Source organism: Solea senegalensis, unplaced genomic scaffold, assembly GCF_019176455.1.
Source record: "Solea senegalensis isolate Sse05_10M unplaced genomic scaffold, IFAPA_SoseM_1 scf7180000013358, whole genome shotgun sequence".
NCBI lineage: Eukaryota > Metazoa > Chordata > Actinopteri > Pleuronectiformes > Soleidae > Solea > Solea senegalensis.
In genome coordinates, this window is record NW_025320809.1 from 26777 (window position 1) to 44370 (window position 17594).

Here is a 17594-nt window from a genome sequence, read left to right on the forward strand (position 1 = left end):
AAACTAACTCTGGCAAGCTGTTTTCCAAAAATATTTACTGTCCAGTATAAGTTTCACACAGCTGTGAACAGAAAATACAAGTGTGAAGGCAACAAGGTCACACTTTTCAAAGACACAAGAACCTCTTCTGCTCTGGAAGCCACAAGTAGCCCTGCTAATCCCATTTAATGATATGAAATAAGAGTTGAATTCCTCTCACATTGTTGCCGTGCTAGAATTTTCGACATGCTCTGATGCTCATTTATGAGGCTAAAATTATCGAGGACAGAGTCTTTGGCAGGCGGTGGGCTCTCGTCCATTGGTCACTCCAACTCACCTGATTGGCCTTCAGCGCTCTTGGTTCGTGTCCACACCCAGCGTGGCGCTGCCAGCACCATTACCCACTTAAACAATAACCCCCTTTTTGCTAATAGTCATCCACGAGAGCTGATTAAACTTTCAAATGTCATTTAATAGAAGCGTAATGTTGTCTGTCAGCAGCTTAGAGGGGGGCAACTGGATACCTGGTCACTCTCCTGGTGTGTCACTCTGACCGCAAAATTTCTCAGCCAGCAGGTAATCAGCTTCAAAGCAGGACGGGGTGATGAGAGCGAATGTGACCTGGACTTAAATGAGACCAGAGGGAGTAGCGCCTCTTAACCTCCTTTGTTTGGCCCTCTTGCTGCTGTCTGGAGGGAGGCCATTTTTTTTCAGCACAATGTCAATGAATTAACAATAGCTGCTCTGTCTGAGAGTTTCATTGTTCGGTGACCTTTACTCGGTCCCTAGTGACTGATAATGGCATTTCTCCCAGGAAGGTATGGGATTATGGGTATTTTTATATAACCGCACATTATTAGAACATTCCACCAGCCTGTTGTCCTCATCACTCTTGACTAGCATCAGCTTTTCTTAGTATGATGTCCTGCTAATGTAATGTCCTTGATTCTCACCCAGCCAAGGGTCAGCTTCTGGTGGAGGCTGCCAAAAACACAGACTTAATCCAGACACTCACAGATGTGCTACACTGATGATCCTCCTGGCAGCTGATGATTGGGCTCCCTGTGCGACCTGCTTCAACACCAGATGCTCTTGTGATCTTTAAACGATACAGTTCCACTGAGATACAGTACCACTTTCACATGAGGGTTGCTGGTGCCAATCCCAGCTGAAAGTCCATCACAGGGCCACACAGAGACAAACATCCATCCACTCTCACCTACGGTCAATTTAGAGTGTCCAATTTGTGTTTTTGGGCTGTGGGAGGAAACCGGAGAACCCGGAGAAAACCCACGCACACCCAGGGAGAACATGCAAACTCCATGAAGAAAGCCCTTGTTTTGACCAGGTCGCAAACCCTTGGTCTTGCTGCAAAGGCAAGAGTGCTTTCCACTACACTAACCGTGTGGCCTATTTTTAACATATGTATTAAAAATGAATGACATGTTTTTTTTTTCAGAATATGCAAGCTATGATCCAGTTATGAGTCCGTAGAGCCTTTGAAGAAGTGAGTACAAGTGCATGCATGTGTTTGCACGTCCGTCCGCATGAGTGTTTTTAAAAAGCAAGGGATCACGAGAGCACGCATGCATTTGCATTTATGGCATTGCGCGGCTGCTTGCATATTCTTTGAAGCAATGAGCATCTATGAGGGTGAGAATGATTGACAGCGAAAGAGTGGCTGCCTCGTCGTGCCTGTGGTTGAGGCGGGCTCTGGGACATGGAGGGTGTTAAGTCGTCAGTATGAGGCATATGTCAGAGATCAGTGCTGGACTTTGGAGATCACTGAGATGAGATGGGAGGAAGGGCGCGTGGGCTGAGACGGACAGATTACTGAAGGTTTGGTGCCCTGACCACGGGCCGAATAGCTGCTCATCACAAACAACATGCACACACACACACACACACACACACACACATCTCACACACTGCATCCTTCTTCACAAGCAGCAGATACACATGCCCAGCCCTTCAGTCGCTGTGTGCAAAGCCCCATGTTAATAAGATTTACTTCCTCTTTGTGTGGAAGTGTGCGCTCCTTTGTCTCCAGAACAATGCCTGGGAGAGGAGAGCTCAGGTCTTGAACCTCTTCATGTCCTCAAGTGTCTGCCACTGAAGAAAAGAGAGTGGAGGAGGGAAGAGTAGATGTGCTGTGGTAACTTTCTGCATACTTCACCTGAGTGTTGTCACAAACAAAACACTTGAGCTGATGTACAATGAGCTCGTGTAGCAGAGTCAGTACAATGACTCGTAACGTATGTACACTACCTTACAATTTCCAAAATCCCCTTGGGTCCTCGGTATTACTGACAGGAGGTTCTTCGAAGCCTCTGCTCTCATTTTAGTTGTATATCAAAGCTTTACCCTGCAGTAGACACAGTTCTACCACCTCCGGGTACACTGCTGTCAACTGACACTTACGCTCCATGGAGGCGTGAACCGAAATGCTTCTCATTCACTTTGAATGGAGCTACGGCAAGCATTGCATTTGCTTTGCTCGCGTCGCGTGCAGCACAAGTTGAGAAATTTTCAACTTTTCCAGCTTGAGCATCTGCCAAAATAACGTTATGCTAATATTCCAGCACAGCTGCAAGCCAACTGAATCAATCACTTCATGGCACAAATGGACACATTTTATGTTGGGCAAAGAAGACCCGGGTTCGCGACCTGCTCGGGACAAGGGCCTTTCTACATGGAGTTTGCAGGTTCTGCAGGTTCTCCTCCCACAGTCCAAAAACATGCAGAATTGGGAATTAGGCAAATTGAACACTCTAAATTGACCATAGGTGTGAGTACGGATGGTTGTCTGTCTCTATGTGGCGCTGTGATGGACTGGATTCCTATATTTCAACAGATTTCACCGAGCTACTACCTGACAAAAGCGGAACATTCATTGTTTGAAGTTTACAAATGCAAAATTTCCCATTGTTTTACAAAAAAGTATAAATGGAGATAAAATGTTAAAGAGGCGAATGTCTTTTGCCTGTATTTAACTTTAGATTCTACGTTATACATATTGCATGCATACATCATTGTTATAAACATGGAGTTGTGTTCAGCTCTATTTTCTGTATGCAAATTTATGAATAACAAATCTTCATTAGGTTTCTCAGGTCTGCTTGATGCACCGGTATACGCCACATACCCACAAACATCACCAACATTACAAAATGCCTATCAAATCACCCTTTTTTGTAAAATAACTTATATCGCTTATATTTTTGCAAATAAAAGTTGGGGAAAATGGATCATGTGTGCACTGTTTTTGGTAATGATGCTGGTGGTCTGGCTACAGAACAAACAGTGGTGTAGTGTGGTCACCTCTACTGCGTATACTGTCAAAAAAGCGTTGCCTGCTTCAGTTTCATTTCATCTTGATTCTTTGCTTGTAACTTTGGTGCATTAGCGTAAAAATATACCTTGTCCCTGCTGTGCTGGTGTACTCTACACCACCATGTGATTCCCTTCATTGGCGTTCTCTGTGTCTTGACATTATTGCTCATGTTTGTTTGTCGAAAGAAACACACAGTATGCAGAGTAGGTTGCGATAAAAATAGCTGTTTTATTGTGTGCCACTGCCTTGGCCCCTAATACTGACTGTGTGATCTGAGGGAGCAGCATGCCATACTAAGCTATGTGCATGTGATGCATGGCTGAGCAGAATTCCTCCTCCTGAGTGCATCGTAGGCCAGAGATAGTGGGAAGGCGATGCAGCCTGAATGCCAAGGGAGAGAGAGAAAGAGAGAGAGCAGGCGTGAGGAAAAGAGAAGTATCTGGTACATGGAGTTAAATGAAGTATCCTTTGTTGCAGATAAGATCATTCTGCTTCCCTGGCTGGTGTCACTTAAAACGACACAATGTAGGATTCCAACACTCAAATAATGTCTCCAATATTATTTTCATGCTACATTAACTTATAACAGGGTAAATGACATCCTGCATCACCTGCATTGGCAGTACGTAACTTCTGTGTTTGGATCCAGAACCACCATGTCCACTCGTCCATCTCATCCATAAATCAAGTGATTCAACCATTGTGCTTATGGGTTATAACTGCAAGGGTTTCTCAAACCTGGTCCTGGGAATTCACCGGCCTTCATGTTTTAGGTGTTTCCCTGCTCCAACACACCTGATTCTTAGTCAGCTCGTCAACAAGCACTGAAGAAGCCTGGTAACGACCCATTTCTTTGAATCAGGTGTGTTGGAGCTGGGAAAACTAGCCTTGGGTTCCCAAGAGTAGGATTGAGAAACACTGAAGTACAGCACTATCAATTATTTTGTTTTTTTAATATTGAAAAATAAAATAGTGTAATCATATTTGTATAAAAATGCTATAATATACTCTACGTTACCTGGTCTGAAGACATGGTTGTTTATACAGTAGAAGTTCTGCATATTTTTTACAGTTGGAACAAAATACCGTTAATCCCGGATCCCAAGTGCGCGTCCTACATTGTGTTACGTTTAGGGATTCAAGTTCAAAACATGTATTTGATTATATTGTTGGTGGCCCACAAAAATCCATCACTGTTAAACATGGTTTCAAGTAACAAGAGGCCAGAGGTTTGTTTATGTTTGTACAGTTTGGATTTTTATTGTTATATCAGTGAAGCACTGTCACATACGACCTGCCAATAGATTGACTTTGGGATTATAATCTATATAATAAAGTGCAGACTAGGTAATGCTGCGGAAAAAGAGGCTAAATGAAGGGTCGATGACATCTCTTTTCAAATGGTCATCCAACTTCCAGTATGGTTCGTAAGCTCCTGGTCCTGGGGTCTTCTGCAAATACACGAACAACCAAAATACAAAAGAGAAAACATTAGCTAAAAGACAAACTATGTGGGTTTTTTTTTCTATGTGTTTGTTTGTTTTCATGTATTTTGTGTAAGTGCTGAGGCCATTGTTTATTTACTGTATCTGTTGAAGGAGATACATTTTCTTTTCAACACTATGATGCCTCTATATTCTTAATGCACATATTATTACAGAGATGCATCATTTTAAATGTATAATATTTAACCTATGATGACAGGGGACTAGACAAATTAATAAAAAATTGGGAAAACATTTGTACAAATCAAATTCAAAGGAGAATGAATTGTGATTGTGATTGTTTGTGAGATGTTATTGCTAGGTTGCTAAAGTGTTTAGCACTCTGGGTTACTGTGCCTTCAAATGTTGTTGTGTTTATGGTTTTTAATGGAGAAAGCCGAAACTAAGTTGCGCCAAATTACATGAAACTTGGTGGGAACAACAACCCAAGACAAACAAAAAAATCTATTGGGAGCATTGCCTCAACTCAACAGGAAGTCAGACATTTTGAAATCAGGAAGTGGTCTGTAACTATGCTGCTCATTGACCAATCTGCTCGAAACTTCATACGTGAGATAAGAGACCCAGCCAGAAAACATCAGCATATGAAAACTGAGACATAGTCGTAGCGCCACCGGCTGTGAGGGCCCGCACAATTCTGCTTGCAGCTTTAATTGCTATTTTATTGCTATAGTTCTACACATTATCCACCCGACTCGGTGTAATGGGTAATATGAAACACCTGGGTGGGTTTGCAGAGGCTACATAGAAACAATATGTATGATATGATATGATATGTATTGGCAGATGGTCGGTGTGCGGCAATTAAAAAGATGTCAACATGAGGTACTGGACTCACAGGGTGGACATAATGGAGCCGCGGTAAAGTGGATTTGAAGCAGGAAGTGATTCCTTTCTCAGGTCTGGTTTGTGGATTGTAGTGACATGGAGACAGCCCCTCCCTCTGGGATGGTCAGGAATGGTGGGAAAAAAGTAGCATGTGATCATTAGTATGTAACATTCCCCCCATGTGTCCTCTGTTTGGTTGTCATGAACAGAATTTGTATTGTAAAGATTATTTGTATGCTGTGTCTTCATCCCAACACAGGCTCTGTCAAGCAGAGGCAGTGTTTTTGTGTGCATACACTTAAGCATTTATAGAATCAAACTGCTGAACAAATGTGTTTTTTGAGCAGAAAAATACAATTCTGCATCTTTTTGTGGTTACCAGTTTACCGCCATATCGCATTTACTGTTGCCTCCGTACTGCCAAACACAGACCTATGACATATCTTTTGTCTTGTGACTTTATGATCGTGGCTGTGTTGTTCAAGTATGGCACAGTTAGTCTCTCTGTGTGCGAGTCTCTCTTTCCTTACCCATGTCTTTCACTTCTCCTTTCCTCTTACCCACTAACACACATACTGGTCATCACCAGCGGCGTGCCATGCAGAAATAGCATCACCCGCCTCCACCCTCCTCTTTAGACATAAAACTATCTCCCTGTCCCTGAACACCGGACCAGTCTCTTCATTTTCAGACGCTCTCTGGTTCTAACGAAGGTGTCTTTTCCTCTTTTCTACTCCTTGGAGGAACGGCAGCTTCCATGATGTGCCATTTAAACCCAGTTGCCAGTTCGCCGTATCATTTGCAACTGGCACGCTGGCCCACAGAGGTGTTAATACATGCGTATTTCAGGGATGCAGGCGGGACAACTGTACCTCCTTTACAGATGTGTGTGTGTGTTTGAGCTACAGCACCTGACCTATTTTCCTACAGTGGCACATGCAGCAAGTGTCTGTGAAACATTCAAACTTTGACCTGTTTTTGACAGGTGCATCCAAGACCTTGCAATATGGTACTCAAAAAATGAATGCAACTTGTTGTATCGCATGTATCATTAAGTCTGTGCACCAAGGGGTTTGAGCACAGCAAACAATGTCACATCACTGTAATGCTGTAACCAACACCCGTTGAACTTGGTGACGCTTATGTCAGCAGGCTTTGCAATGATAATACTAACAGGCTATTGGTTACATGAGCATGTATATTGCATAATAGTTTGCGCACTTTCAATTTGACTTTACAGATGATCTTGCAGGGGCAGTGCATGTATTTTAAGGTCCAGTGTGTAACATTTAGGAGGGTTTATTAGCAGAACTTGAAAGTCTTAGAAAAAACATTTTTGTATGTACTTTAGGCAATGGCCTTGCTTAACAAAAACTGCCATCTTGCACTGGCACAATTTCTACAGCAGGCCAAGCGAACAAGTTTCACCTTTCGAAGCAGACGCTTAGTGACTACACAAGCCAAGAGGAATGACATTGTGACTGGTATGTGAAGGCCACCGCGGTTCCTTCCGTCCGCCGTTACAGTCTGCAGTCTCAGTCTTAGGTGTCAACTAATTCTTACTCACCAGACCTTTAAATGTCATAACAGTATGTTTAATAAATGTCCCCACAGAATTGAATAAAGTCACCTGAACTTTTTGTATATATATGTATACATATACATATATATATATATCACATAGAGACACAAATGTCAACCTGAGGACATCTTCATCTTCACAATTCATCCTCTGAGCAGCACAGATGTATGTATCATGACAAAGCTGTCAACATAATGCCACTAAAAATAAGTAACAATTGAAACACCAACATCCCGAATCTCAAGGGACGATCTGTTCCTACATCTAGGACATGCAGAGGCCTCAGGAGAAAGATTACGCTGAATAATAAAAAAGCAGACTTATTACAGTATATTGTTTTTGTTACTGTGTTCCCAGTGTGGAACTTGATTTATTTCTTTGTGGGATGAGAGTCCATGCAGAGGACATAGAAATCCCAATGTAAACCATTAAGACGCCTCAACTTTGATCCACTAATGTCTGTGACGGCCCATCAGGGCGGCTGTCTGAACGATCTGTTCTGTTAACGATCTGCGCTTTCTGTTAACTTGGCTGTGGCATTTGTGTAGCTGCTTAACCTTTGACAATAAACTTGTCATGGAGTCGCTATGACACCACTAATAGCAGAAAACTGCTCCCAACTCTGCAGTAATAACACCCTTGGGATTTCTTAGCGCCTTTCCTTCTCTGTCAACACTAAGCAGCTGCCAGCATGGCTCAAATATCCACCAGCCACCAGCATGGACACACGTGGGTCAGACTGCCGCACTCTGCAATATGAACCAAAGCTGACTGGTCAGCCGGTACTGCGCCACAACGGGCCTTAAAACGGCATAAATGATACAAGCAGTCTGTGGAATGGGTTTTCTTGTACATCACATACCACATAGTCATAGTCTCACAGCTTGTAATCAAAATATATTAAAAGTACATTGTAATGAGCAGTGGGAGGTCTTAATAACTAGTCTTGGTGATCACATAACTTACAGGAGGAAAGCTGATCCGTTGCACAGTTGACCGAAACATCATATGCCTGCAAGGAGAGGGAGAGGGAGAGGGAGGGGGGTGTCAAAAATGACGAGAGGAGAAAATAAGAATGGTGTGCATGATCACAAGCAAGAGAAAATGAGAGAACAGGTCGGTGGAAGGCTCCTTCATCTCTGAGATGCGAGGAGGATGAGAGAAAAGTTGAAGGAGGAAAAAAAGGACTCAAGGATTCAAGTGTTGCTCGGCCGTGACTTGAGAGCTAAAGAGATGCTGTTTGTCGAGAGCTTACTTGCAGGGCGTCTTCTCCACTGGTTTCGCTGTCACGTTGTAGTCGCACGGTGAAGTGTTTACATGCTGTCTCAGGGAACAAAGATACACATCTGTTTACTGAATATGACACCATGTGTTTGCTTTTTGCTCAGCTGTGTTACACTAAGTGCAGCGGCCTTCGGTTTCAAACGGATCTCCTGTTTTCAGTCGTCCATCACAGGGTCACATCGAGACTCTTACACCAATTTACCTTCTCTTCTATGCACATCTTCATGTCAAAGGAACTATATGTAATTAATAATAAACGCTGCTTAAGTAAATCACACCCTGAGATAAAGAAGAGAATCAAGGTGGTGCAGAGGCAATGTTGCATAGCAACAGTTCCTGCTAATAATAACTTATTGACTGCTTATTACACTCCAGACTGTCTCCATTTTTGGGTTACAGCATCAACATGCAAAGACAGTAAACGCTTATAATATGTTTTTAGGTATATTTAAAATGAGGCAATGCATTACTGCATGAGTCTCGTTAGTTTTATTTTGGATGTATATTTGGATGTACATTTTAAAATAATGTATAGCACGTTCACATCGAGCTGGGAGGTTAACATAGCTTAGCATAAAGAGGGAACAGCTAGCGTGTCATCTGCGTGGATTAATTATTCCTTTAAAGAGAATGTGGTGGTGTTCTGCAAACAACATGTACATGATAATGAGCCGAGTATTGAAAACCTCTCAGGAGAGAAGAATCGGACGCTGACCTTGTCTCTAATGCCGAGAGTGATGATGTCAGGCCGTGGACAGCTTCTGAAAGAGTAGGACGCCTGGTGCATCAGAGCCTCCTGGGTGGAGTCAGTGTACTCATAGGCCCCAGGTAGCAGCAGATCGCCCTTACACAGCTCCAGAGTCTGGACTTTTCTGCCCACGCTCTTGAACCCATAGGTCTTCCTCACAGGGTTCAGCTCTGCTTCTTCAATGAAGTCACGAATGTGATAGACACCAGGGTTGGGCGTGTCCTGGAAGGTGATCAGAGGAAAAATGTTTGGGGACCACATGGTTTGTTGCCGGGCAACGTGTCACTCCACTCCAGGAATCAATGAATCATTGTGTGCATGAACCAAATTCAGCTCAGACAACTGGAACACTGGCACACACTGAGCATTCACGCTTAGAATGTCTAAGCCTTTCCTATACTGTACATACATAAGAGCATGCTTCTTTGTACAGGTGGACCTTTTGAAGAGAACTGTGTTCATATACGGGACAGACACATCACCAACATGCAGCCTTACTGAAAACATGGCACACAAGGAAAGTCCTATTTTAGCCATTTTGTTTTGTGTCACTTTGTAAACCAAGGTCCATAGAGAGAAAATCTGCAATTTCACGTCATAACACACAGGAGTGATTGACTCACTTCTGCCTCCATCAGTAAGTTCAAATGTGTTATTGTATGAAATTCTTCGCTCTGATTTACCTGTGTGACACAACTACCAAACAAGGCAGCATTGGATCATTCGCCGCCCTGTCAAAACAGAATTTCTCTACAACATTTGGTGTGGAAGAATTAGTTTACAAACTTGTTTCCAGCCTGAACGGGTGAGCCTTTTGTTAATAAGCCAAAGTGTGGTTTCCTTTGTGTCCCCACTGGCAATATTTTCAAGCCAGCTGGGAACATGTCCAGCTCAGGCAGCGCTGATGTGTCAAGAAAACAAACAAATCATAATATAAGTTATATACTGTATATCTATACATCAAGCTGCCTGGCCTGCAGTCTGCTGTGCAGGATACATTATTAGACAGAAGACAGCTTATAACAATGGAGCCGAGAGCTAGGATCACATCAAGACAGACTGATAATTAATTAGGTCTGTGTTATTATGGTATGCACTGTGGGACACTCAGGGACTGGTTTCGCTGTAGTGTAAGTGTTTAAATTTATTTCTGGCAGGCAGCACACTTTAGAAAGAGACAGTGGGAAAGTACAGTGCAATAAAAGCGGGTAATTGGAAACCGTACACATCGCAGGAACACTGATACGTTTATGAGGCTCTGCTCTGCTTTATTATTTATTAAATATTACTACGACACGGCTATTGGAAGCGACCTGAGGCCATGCGGCACTGCTACAGTTTCACATCAGCTGATCAGCCTCTACAAACTGACAAAACCAGTGACAAGTGGCCCGGGTCTGCTCAGGAGCTCATGTAGTAGCCTCGGCTCTGAAGACAAGCTATAAAACTCGTGCTGCATTATGACACCTACTTTCACTGTCCTCAGCCACCAGCTCCCTCGGCCACACAACTCCGCCTTGTCATCGCCCTGCAGATAAGAACAAGGATAAAAGCCACAACACAGTAAATAGTTTCAGTTCTGATGACAGTGCTGTGTCAACTCTCTCCTGGTGCATCTCCAACATGTATCATCCTGTGCTCTCCGAGTTCTGCTTGTCCTCATTAATCACTGTTGGCTTTAAAGATGGATCCTTACCTTATCTGCTTTATTACCACCTCTGGACATGTCACTGACTTTAGAGACAGCTTGGTTTTTCCACATGCCCTGCACTGTACTCATAGTTGTGGGCTATCTGCTTGCAGTGACACCTGACCACCATTAAAACAGAGACTGTTACTATAGCAGCAACTCCGCTATCGATCAATTTTTCAACAAGCTCGCCTGGAGAGGGGCTAAATTTAGACTCACCTACCAGTTTGAGTATGACACAATTACAAGCCAGCATCAAGGTACAACACCCGCTGTACAAGCCACAGTTACGTAGTCCAAAATATAATCTACCATCATTAGACAGAATAGAATATAAAGCCCAAACGTTGGCACTGAAGTGCAAATTGCAATCCAGGAAGAGATATAACAGGACTACATGTCTGTTTCTTTTCAGCGCCAGCATTACTGTTTGGAAAACTAGGATCAGAGGATCTCCTGTGGCCCCAGAAAACAATCAATATTTCAACATGGCAACTTATTATTGTCCTAGATTTTTCCTTTCAGTGTCAGAACACTGCAAAAATAAAACTTTGCATGATAAATGGTTTCATCCCCTCTGTGGATGAAGTATATCTCACCTCAGGTGTTATACTAACTAGACACAATTAAGTGTGGTGTGTTAGGTGTGCTCACACACATACACACATACGCCGCCCTCTCCTCTCAGTACAGTGGAAGATACGACTGTCACTTGAAGTGAAAATCTCTCTCCAGTAAGCAGTGTTCATCCTTGTTGCTAGGCAACATGGAATGCAAAATTTATAAAGACTAAGACTCCATATGTTTACGCCACACAACACCCGAGAGGAGAAATACACTCAGAGAAAACACAGACAGCATAGAAACCACAAAGGACGTGTGCACACCACTGTATGCGCACATGAGAGGGTGGGAGTCACCTCACATGGAATTAAGCGTGATAAATTTAATAACTAAAAGGTTTTTTCCGCCTTGTGGTAATTGGTGTCAACAAGGAAAGAGCCACGTGTGGTCCCAGTTCACGTTTGACAATGTTCTAGGTCATGGTGTCTTTCCACTCTCTTAGAACTCGACCAGCTGTAGTGGAAATAAAACAGCCTTCTAACATCAAAGCCCTTGTGTATGGGCTGCTAAATTGCATATTAGAAAGCTTCTGTGATGAAATTACATCCGGTTGCTTCCACAGGGATCCCTTAATATGCATAACTGACCAAGCCACAAACAACTGTTGTCACCACTCCCTGAATGACTCAAACCTTTTTTTTTTTTGAAGTGTTAATCCAAACACTTCATGGGACTAAAGATAAAAATGGATACACAAAATTCACACAAAGCGGAACAGAGGTCCACAATAGAGCTTTATTTTATCATTCAAAATAACAATCTTAGTATCTCTGCAAGCTACTGTAACAAACTCAATAATCGGAAAAGATAAAACAGGTACACCTCTATTTACACCATGATTTCTGATGTACAATCACCTGCGCCTCATGATTGGGGCAAATGTCAAGTAAGACATGCGGTAGTCAGCTTCTACATGGTGCTGTGCCAACAGTTGCATACAACACATTGCCTTTTTGACAGTGGGGGAGGTGGACTGTTCAAGGCTAATCTTATGTCGAGTACCATTGTGTGCACTTCACAATAGAAGCCTTTGATCCCACTCAGTGCTTTTATTTTAATGACAATACAGATTTCATCTGAGCATATAGGAACATTAAGAGGCATTGGCTGATGCTCCTCACTGCTTTTGGGAAATTCAACAGGGAACACTGTAAATTTAGAACAGTAAACATCTCATGTGTATTCCAAGCAACAAGGGAAAACATTGCCATCAAGAAGGAGCATCCTGTCCTCAATACAAAAAAGGGAATTAACTGGGCATATAAACTCAAGGATCTATAACTGAGAAAACAAGACAATTTCATATCTGGGTAGATTGTAAATTTTATTGGAAAACAAAAATATACAACTTGGAATGAATTATTTGAGGCATGACTAGAGGTCATTAAAATAAAAAGAAAAGTTAAAGTAGTGAGTAAAACATTAAAAAGCATAAGATTAGTCATTTTCTGGTATATAGAACAGCAGATACAAAAAGAGTTTGTACGAGTACCTAGGAGATACACCCGTGTCATTTTTTTGCAGTAGTGCAATGCTGAGAGATTTCCATATATACTTTGTCCATTGTCCATGCAGAGTTTTAACTCCTCTACATCGTTTCCATGCCAACAGTGTTGCCAAGTGACAAACAGCTGACAGGTCTCCAATGTCACCATGCGTGGAGGGGCCCCGAGCACACAAGACAGGAAGATTCCAAGTTCTCCAGCTCCCAGGGGCCTCCACGGGCTTCTGGTTGTACAACCGTTCCGTCACTCCAAAACACCATGACAGCAAAAGAATGGGACATGGGGACAAGAGCCTATGCAGTTTACATGCAGTTCCTTTGGACAGCAGAAGGAGCAGGGACAAAAGGGGGCTATTAAGATTTTACAGATAAATTACACAAAGAAAAAAGGCAAATTTATATACGAAATCTGTACAAGGCCTTCACTTCGCTGTCATCATTTGTACGAACTCTGCAGGGAAAAAAACAAAAAAAGACAGCATCAGTATCTAATGATCTAATTAATGAGTGATTAAAATATGATGTACAACATGTACCAACCTTCATAGTTGACCTGTCCATCTCCATCAATGTCTGCTTCTCTGATCATCTCATCAACTTCCTCATCAGTCAGCTTCTCTCCAAGGTTTGTCATCACATGGCGCAGCTCAGCAGCACTGATGTATCCATTGCCGTCCTGAACATTACATATCAGTCAATAACTCTTAAAAAAAAAGAAAAGGGCTGCACATACACATGGAGGCAGAGACAGCATTTACCTTGTCAAAGACACGGAATGCTTCTCTGATCTCCTCCTCGCTGTCTGTATCTTTCATCTTCCTGGCCATCATGGTCAGGAACTCGGGGAAGTCTATCGTTCCATTTCCTTAGAATCACAAATAAAGGGGATTTCCAGCCAGCCCACAGTATTCAAGTGGTTAGCAGGTTTTGAAGGCAGATTTAAGCTCTCACCATCAGCGTCCACCTCATTGATCATATCCTGCAGCTCTGCCTCTGTGGGGTTCTGGCCCAACGAGCGCATGACTGTGCCCAGTTCTTTGGTGGTGATGGTGCCATCTCCATCTTTGTCAAAGAGTGAAAATGCCTCCTTGAATTCTGGATGCAAAAGAGATGAGGGGGGAAAGCTTTAGTAAAAAAGGTGGCAGTATTACATCTGTAGTTAGATATGCACAAGAATGGCATGCTGAAGTGGTTTTAAACTAAAAGCACATTAGAATCAGTGTAAATCACCCCTCCCTGCTTAGCAAATTATTCATCTCTTTAGTCTGCAAACCATCCCTGACCCAGCCCCGAGTTAGTCCAACCCTAAAAAACACTGTTACATCATTTATGTTTTACATATAAACTAGTTGCAGCTTAATGAGCCCTTCTGTTTTGAATACCAACTGTAGTCGTTTCTGGCTAAACAAGGACAGTGACCGTATGACCAAGTATCAAAAAGGTATCAGCAATGAATGATTCCCTGTGCAGTTTTGGGGGAACCGTACGGGACGAGGAATGATTACATCAGGTGTGAGGAGGCCAATGGACAATGTGTAGTGACATGACACAGCACGTCAGTGTCATAAAACAAAACCTGCCCTGTCATTTGCAGGGTCAAACACACAGGACAACACCCTTGCTGTTCAGAGAAAAGGCCTGTGGACCAATTCATCTGGTACACAGTATACCCAACAAAACACTGCAGCCTATTAATACAGTTTAATTTACTGTTAATTGCCAATAAACAGGACATGTTGGAGCATACTGTATGAACAAAATGATCATATAAAAACTGGCATATCAGCAGTCATCATATAAGGCTCTGCAAACAAAGCAGATCACATGAAATGCAGCACTATTACGATCAGCAATAGTACTGTAATATGAGACCTACTCCAACTCAAATCAAATCAGAGGAAGCTAGATACAATCGGGGAAAACCACGACAACTGTGGCCCAATTTAGACTGCTTACATTTCAAGTCGAAGCACATTCTACCAGCAAAGACACTCCCATGATTTACATTACAGCATCTAGGCATTGGTAGACAAAATGCAGTTGGCTGCTGCAGCAATTGTTCTTCAAGTATTCCAGTCTGTTGAGAACACACCCAGGGCCAAAGGACACATCACGTATAAAAACGACAGCCAACACCTCACTAGAACATAGCACTTCCAGATTACATCATTTATTACATAGCAACCAATGATAATGCGAGGTTTTCCATGAGTAGTCCTGCTTCCTGAGCCAACAAGCCACAGCCGTTTCATTCATTCCTATTTTATGACCAGGAGGCAGCCCTGTGAATGCCTTAAAAGGCAAAAACATAAATTCACTGCAGGGGATGCAAGAATCCATAATGCGGGCCACTTTTGCAGGATATAAGTAGACAAGAAGATCAATGCAGTGATCTTACCAGCAATCTGCTCTTCTGTAAGCTGATCAGCCTGAAACATGAACATTTTTGGTTAATGGTATTTCATAATGAAGGATATTGCAAATAAACAGATCACCTACATACAACATGACCGTTGACATGAAGTGACAAGGACGTGCAATAACTGCATTTCAATCATTACGCTCTGCATGTCTGTGGTGTTTATGCTTATGTATTCATAGCAGGATTGTGATATGTTGTTATATCGACATAAATTATACATTTTAATATTTCATATATAGTTTTTGATAGTTGTAAGTACTACTGTAACAATTATCCCTGTTTTGGGATGTATCCAACTACTAAATCATACCGACTGCTAAAACGGTGCAATTACACAAAACAAGCATTTACATGGTGGCATCTACTATCAATGACACTTATATATCTCGAGAATAGCCTAGAGACACGGTCTTCCATAAAAACCTAACATTCATCTACATTTGAACGTTGGCTGGCGCAAATTCCTCTTCAAACAATGAATGACTTACAATTTGGCGGTAACCGTTGGCTGGGGAGAGCTAGGGTTAGCTAGCTACTGTTGGACACCGGCTAACAGTAGACCATAGACACCCACTTACAGCAGTATGCCTGGACACTACAGTCGCCACATGCAAGGCAACAAAAAGTCACAGCATTGGCTCTCGATCATCGCCCATAGAAACTGGTTTGAATATCTGGCAAGATGGAGCCCCACATTAACAATAAATCCAATGGGTTTGCTCCAAAGCAATATAACGCAACACGTCTTAACATGTGCAACTACGCTACTGCCAGACAAAGCCATATTACTACATTCATTTTGAAGAGCCCCGTCTAGCCTATGTTCCAGCTCAGTGTGACAACGTAGACTCCACCAAACCACACTTTTATTCGTCCGGCTCTCGAGTGGGTCGTTTATGTTGAATTAGGCTTACCCACTCGTGTCGTGTGTTCCTAACTATGGCTCTGGACATGTACAGGAACCGACAACGTGTTATAGGACTGCTAAGCAACTCATTGCTACAAAAAAAGTGATGTAGTTTCTCTTACCATTTCGATGTCGGTGCAGCGGCAGGTTCAAGACAAAATCCACAACAGCCAAGATTCAACTCTCAACCTCCGCAAAGCCGCACTCAATTTGAACACACTGCAAATGAAGCGGTTGGGCTTGCCTTTAACGGCTGTCTTTAACTCCTCCTCTTTTCAATATCACTCCGCCGACTTCCATTTTTCTCAGTTTCTGAATAATTCAAAAGGGCTCTCATACAAATAACTAATCCCACATAAAAAAAACAAGAAGCAACCGCGGTATCCGTGCATGGCTGTTTCGAGGGTTTTGACACTTCAATTAAAAGAAATATAACCTATCGCTGGGGGTCTACATGACAGCGCATGAATAATTTCTGCTACTCTGTGATGGGGCACAAGACGTAGCAGAAAGAAATCGCGCTCTCTGATTGGTTCGTTTGTACCTGCAATGCGTCACTCCTATGGCCTGCGTTGTCGCTGCATCTTGTCCATGGACATTCATAGTCAGTGCCACAGGCACAGCCGACACTCTGCTGCATGGTGTGTGTGTGTATTCATATGGGCATCATCTTAACAGTGACAAAGTGTGATAGTTTCGATAAGTAATTAACCACTAGGAGCAGAGTTTGTGACTTGTTACTGCTGTAGTTTTGACCCAGTTTGTGTTCACAAGAGCTATTATCGTTATTTCTCCATGACTTTGCTCATTTTTGATTACAATTTTGCGTTATGTGTTATATGCACATGTGTGTTTAGATTTAACTACTGAGTGTGATCATGTTTAGATAACTTGGACTGCTGCAGGCCTTTGCTGTTGGATGACTGCATTCCCAGGTCTAATTGTGATCTGGTGTGGACGGGAGTATCTGATAGCCTGTGCTGCTCATCTCCCAGTGACCACCTGCCTCTGTCCTGCTCCCATGGGAGCTGCCATGGAGGAGGGTGGATGGAGATGTGTGAGGAGCAGGATTTGAAGAACTGCTCAGAATGTGCTAGAATCTCCACAACCCACACCAGTCCCCCCATTCCTCCCAAATCTTCTGCCTCTATTATAATTAGACATGGAATTAAAACCATAAGCAGAGA

At 42.7% G+C, this 17594-nt stretch overlaps 2 protein-coding genes across 2 annotated transcripts; both read right to left on the minus strand.

The window, feature by feature from the left end:
* Positions 1-4393: 4393 nt before the first annotated feature.
* On the minus strand, positions 4394-11047 carry stpg4 (sperm-tail PG-rich repeat containing 4). The gene is made up of 7 exons (XM_044015374.1): positions 10957-11047; positions 10732-10788; positions 9228-9482; positions 8484-8548; positions 8195-8240; positions 5657-5761; positions 4394-4764 (listed from the first exon to the last, which is right to left on the minus strand). The coding sequence occupies exons 1-7, from the start codon at positions 11038-11040 to the stop codon at positions 4657-4659; spliced, it is 720 nt and encodes a 239-aa protein (XP_043871309.1). The 5' UTR covers positions 11041-11047; the 3' UTR covers positions 4394-4656.
* A 1243-nt stretch (positions 11048-12290) lies between these two features.
* Positions 12291-16642, minus strand: calm2a (calmodulin 2a (phosphorylase kinase, delta)). The gene is made up of 6 exons (XM_044015373.1): positions 16530-16642; positions 15477-15507; positions 14030-14173; positions 13837-13943; positions 13619-13754; positions 12291-13529 (listed from the first exon to the last, which is right to left on the minus strand). The coding sequence occupies exons 1-6, from the start codon at positions 16530-16532 to the stop codon at positions 13501-13503; spliced, it is 450 nt and encodes a 149-aa protein (XP_043871308.1). The 5' UTR covers positions 16533-16642; the 3' UTR covers positions 12291-13500.
* Positions 16643-17594: the final 952 nt, after the last annotated feature.

Excerpts from the sequence above, each read along its gene's own strand:
- stpg4 (XM_044015374.1), bottom strand. The coding sequence starts at position 11,040 with ATGAGTACAGTGCAGGGCATGTGGAAAAACCAAGCTGTCTCTAAAGTC. Across the intron at positions 10,789-10,956 it reads GTGGTAATAAAGCAGATAAG|GGCGATGACAAGGCGGAGTT; the intron begins GTAAGGATCCAT and ends TCTTATCTGCAG. Across the intron at positions 5,762-8,194 it reads AACGGATCAGCTTTCCTCCT|AGGGAGGGGCTGTCTCCATG; the intron begins GTAAGTTATGTG and ends TGACCATCCCAG.
- calm2a (XM_044015373.1), bottom strand. Across the intron at positions 14,174-15,476 it reads TACAGAAGAGCAGATTGCTG|AATTCAAGGAGGCATTTTCA; the intron begins GTAAGATCACTG and ends TTTTGCATCCAG. Across the intron at positions 13,530-13,618 it reads TGGACAGGTCAACTATGAAG|AGTTCGTACAAATGATGACA; the intron begins GTTGGTACATGT and ends TTTTCCCTGCAG.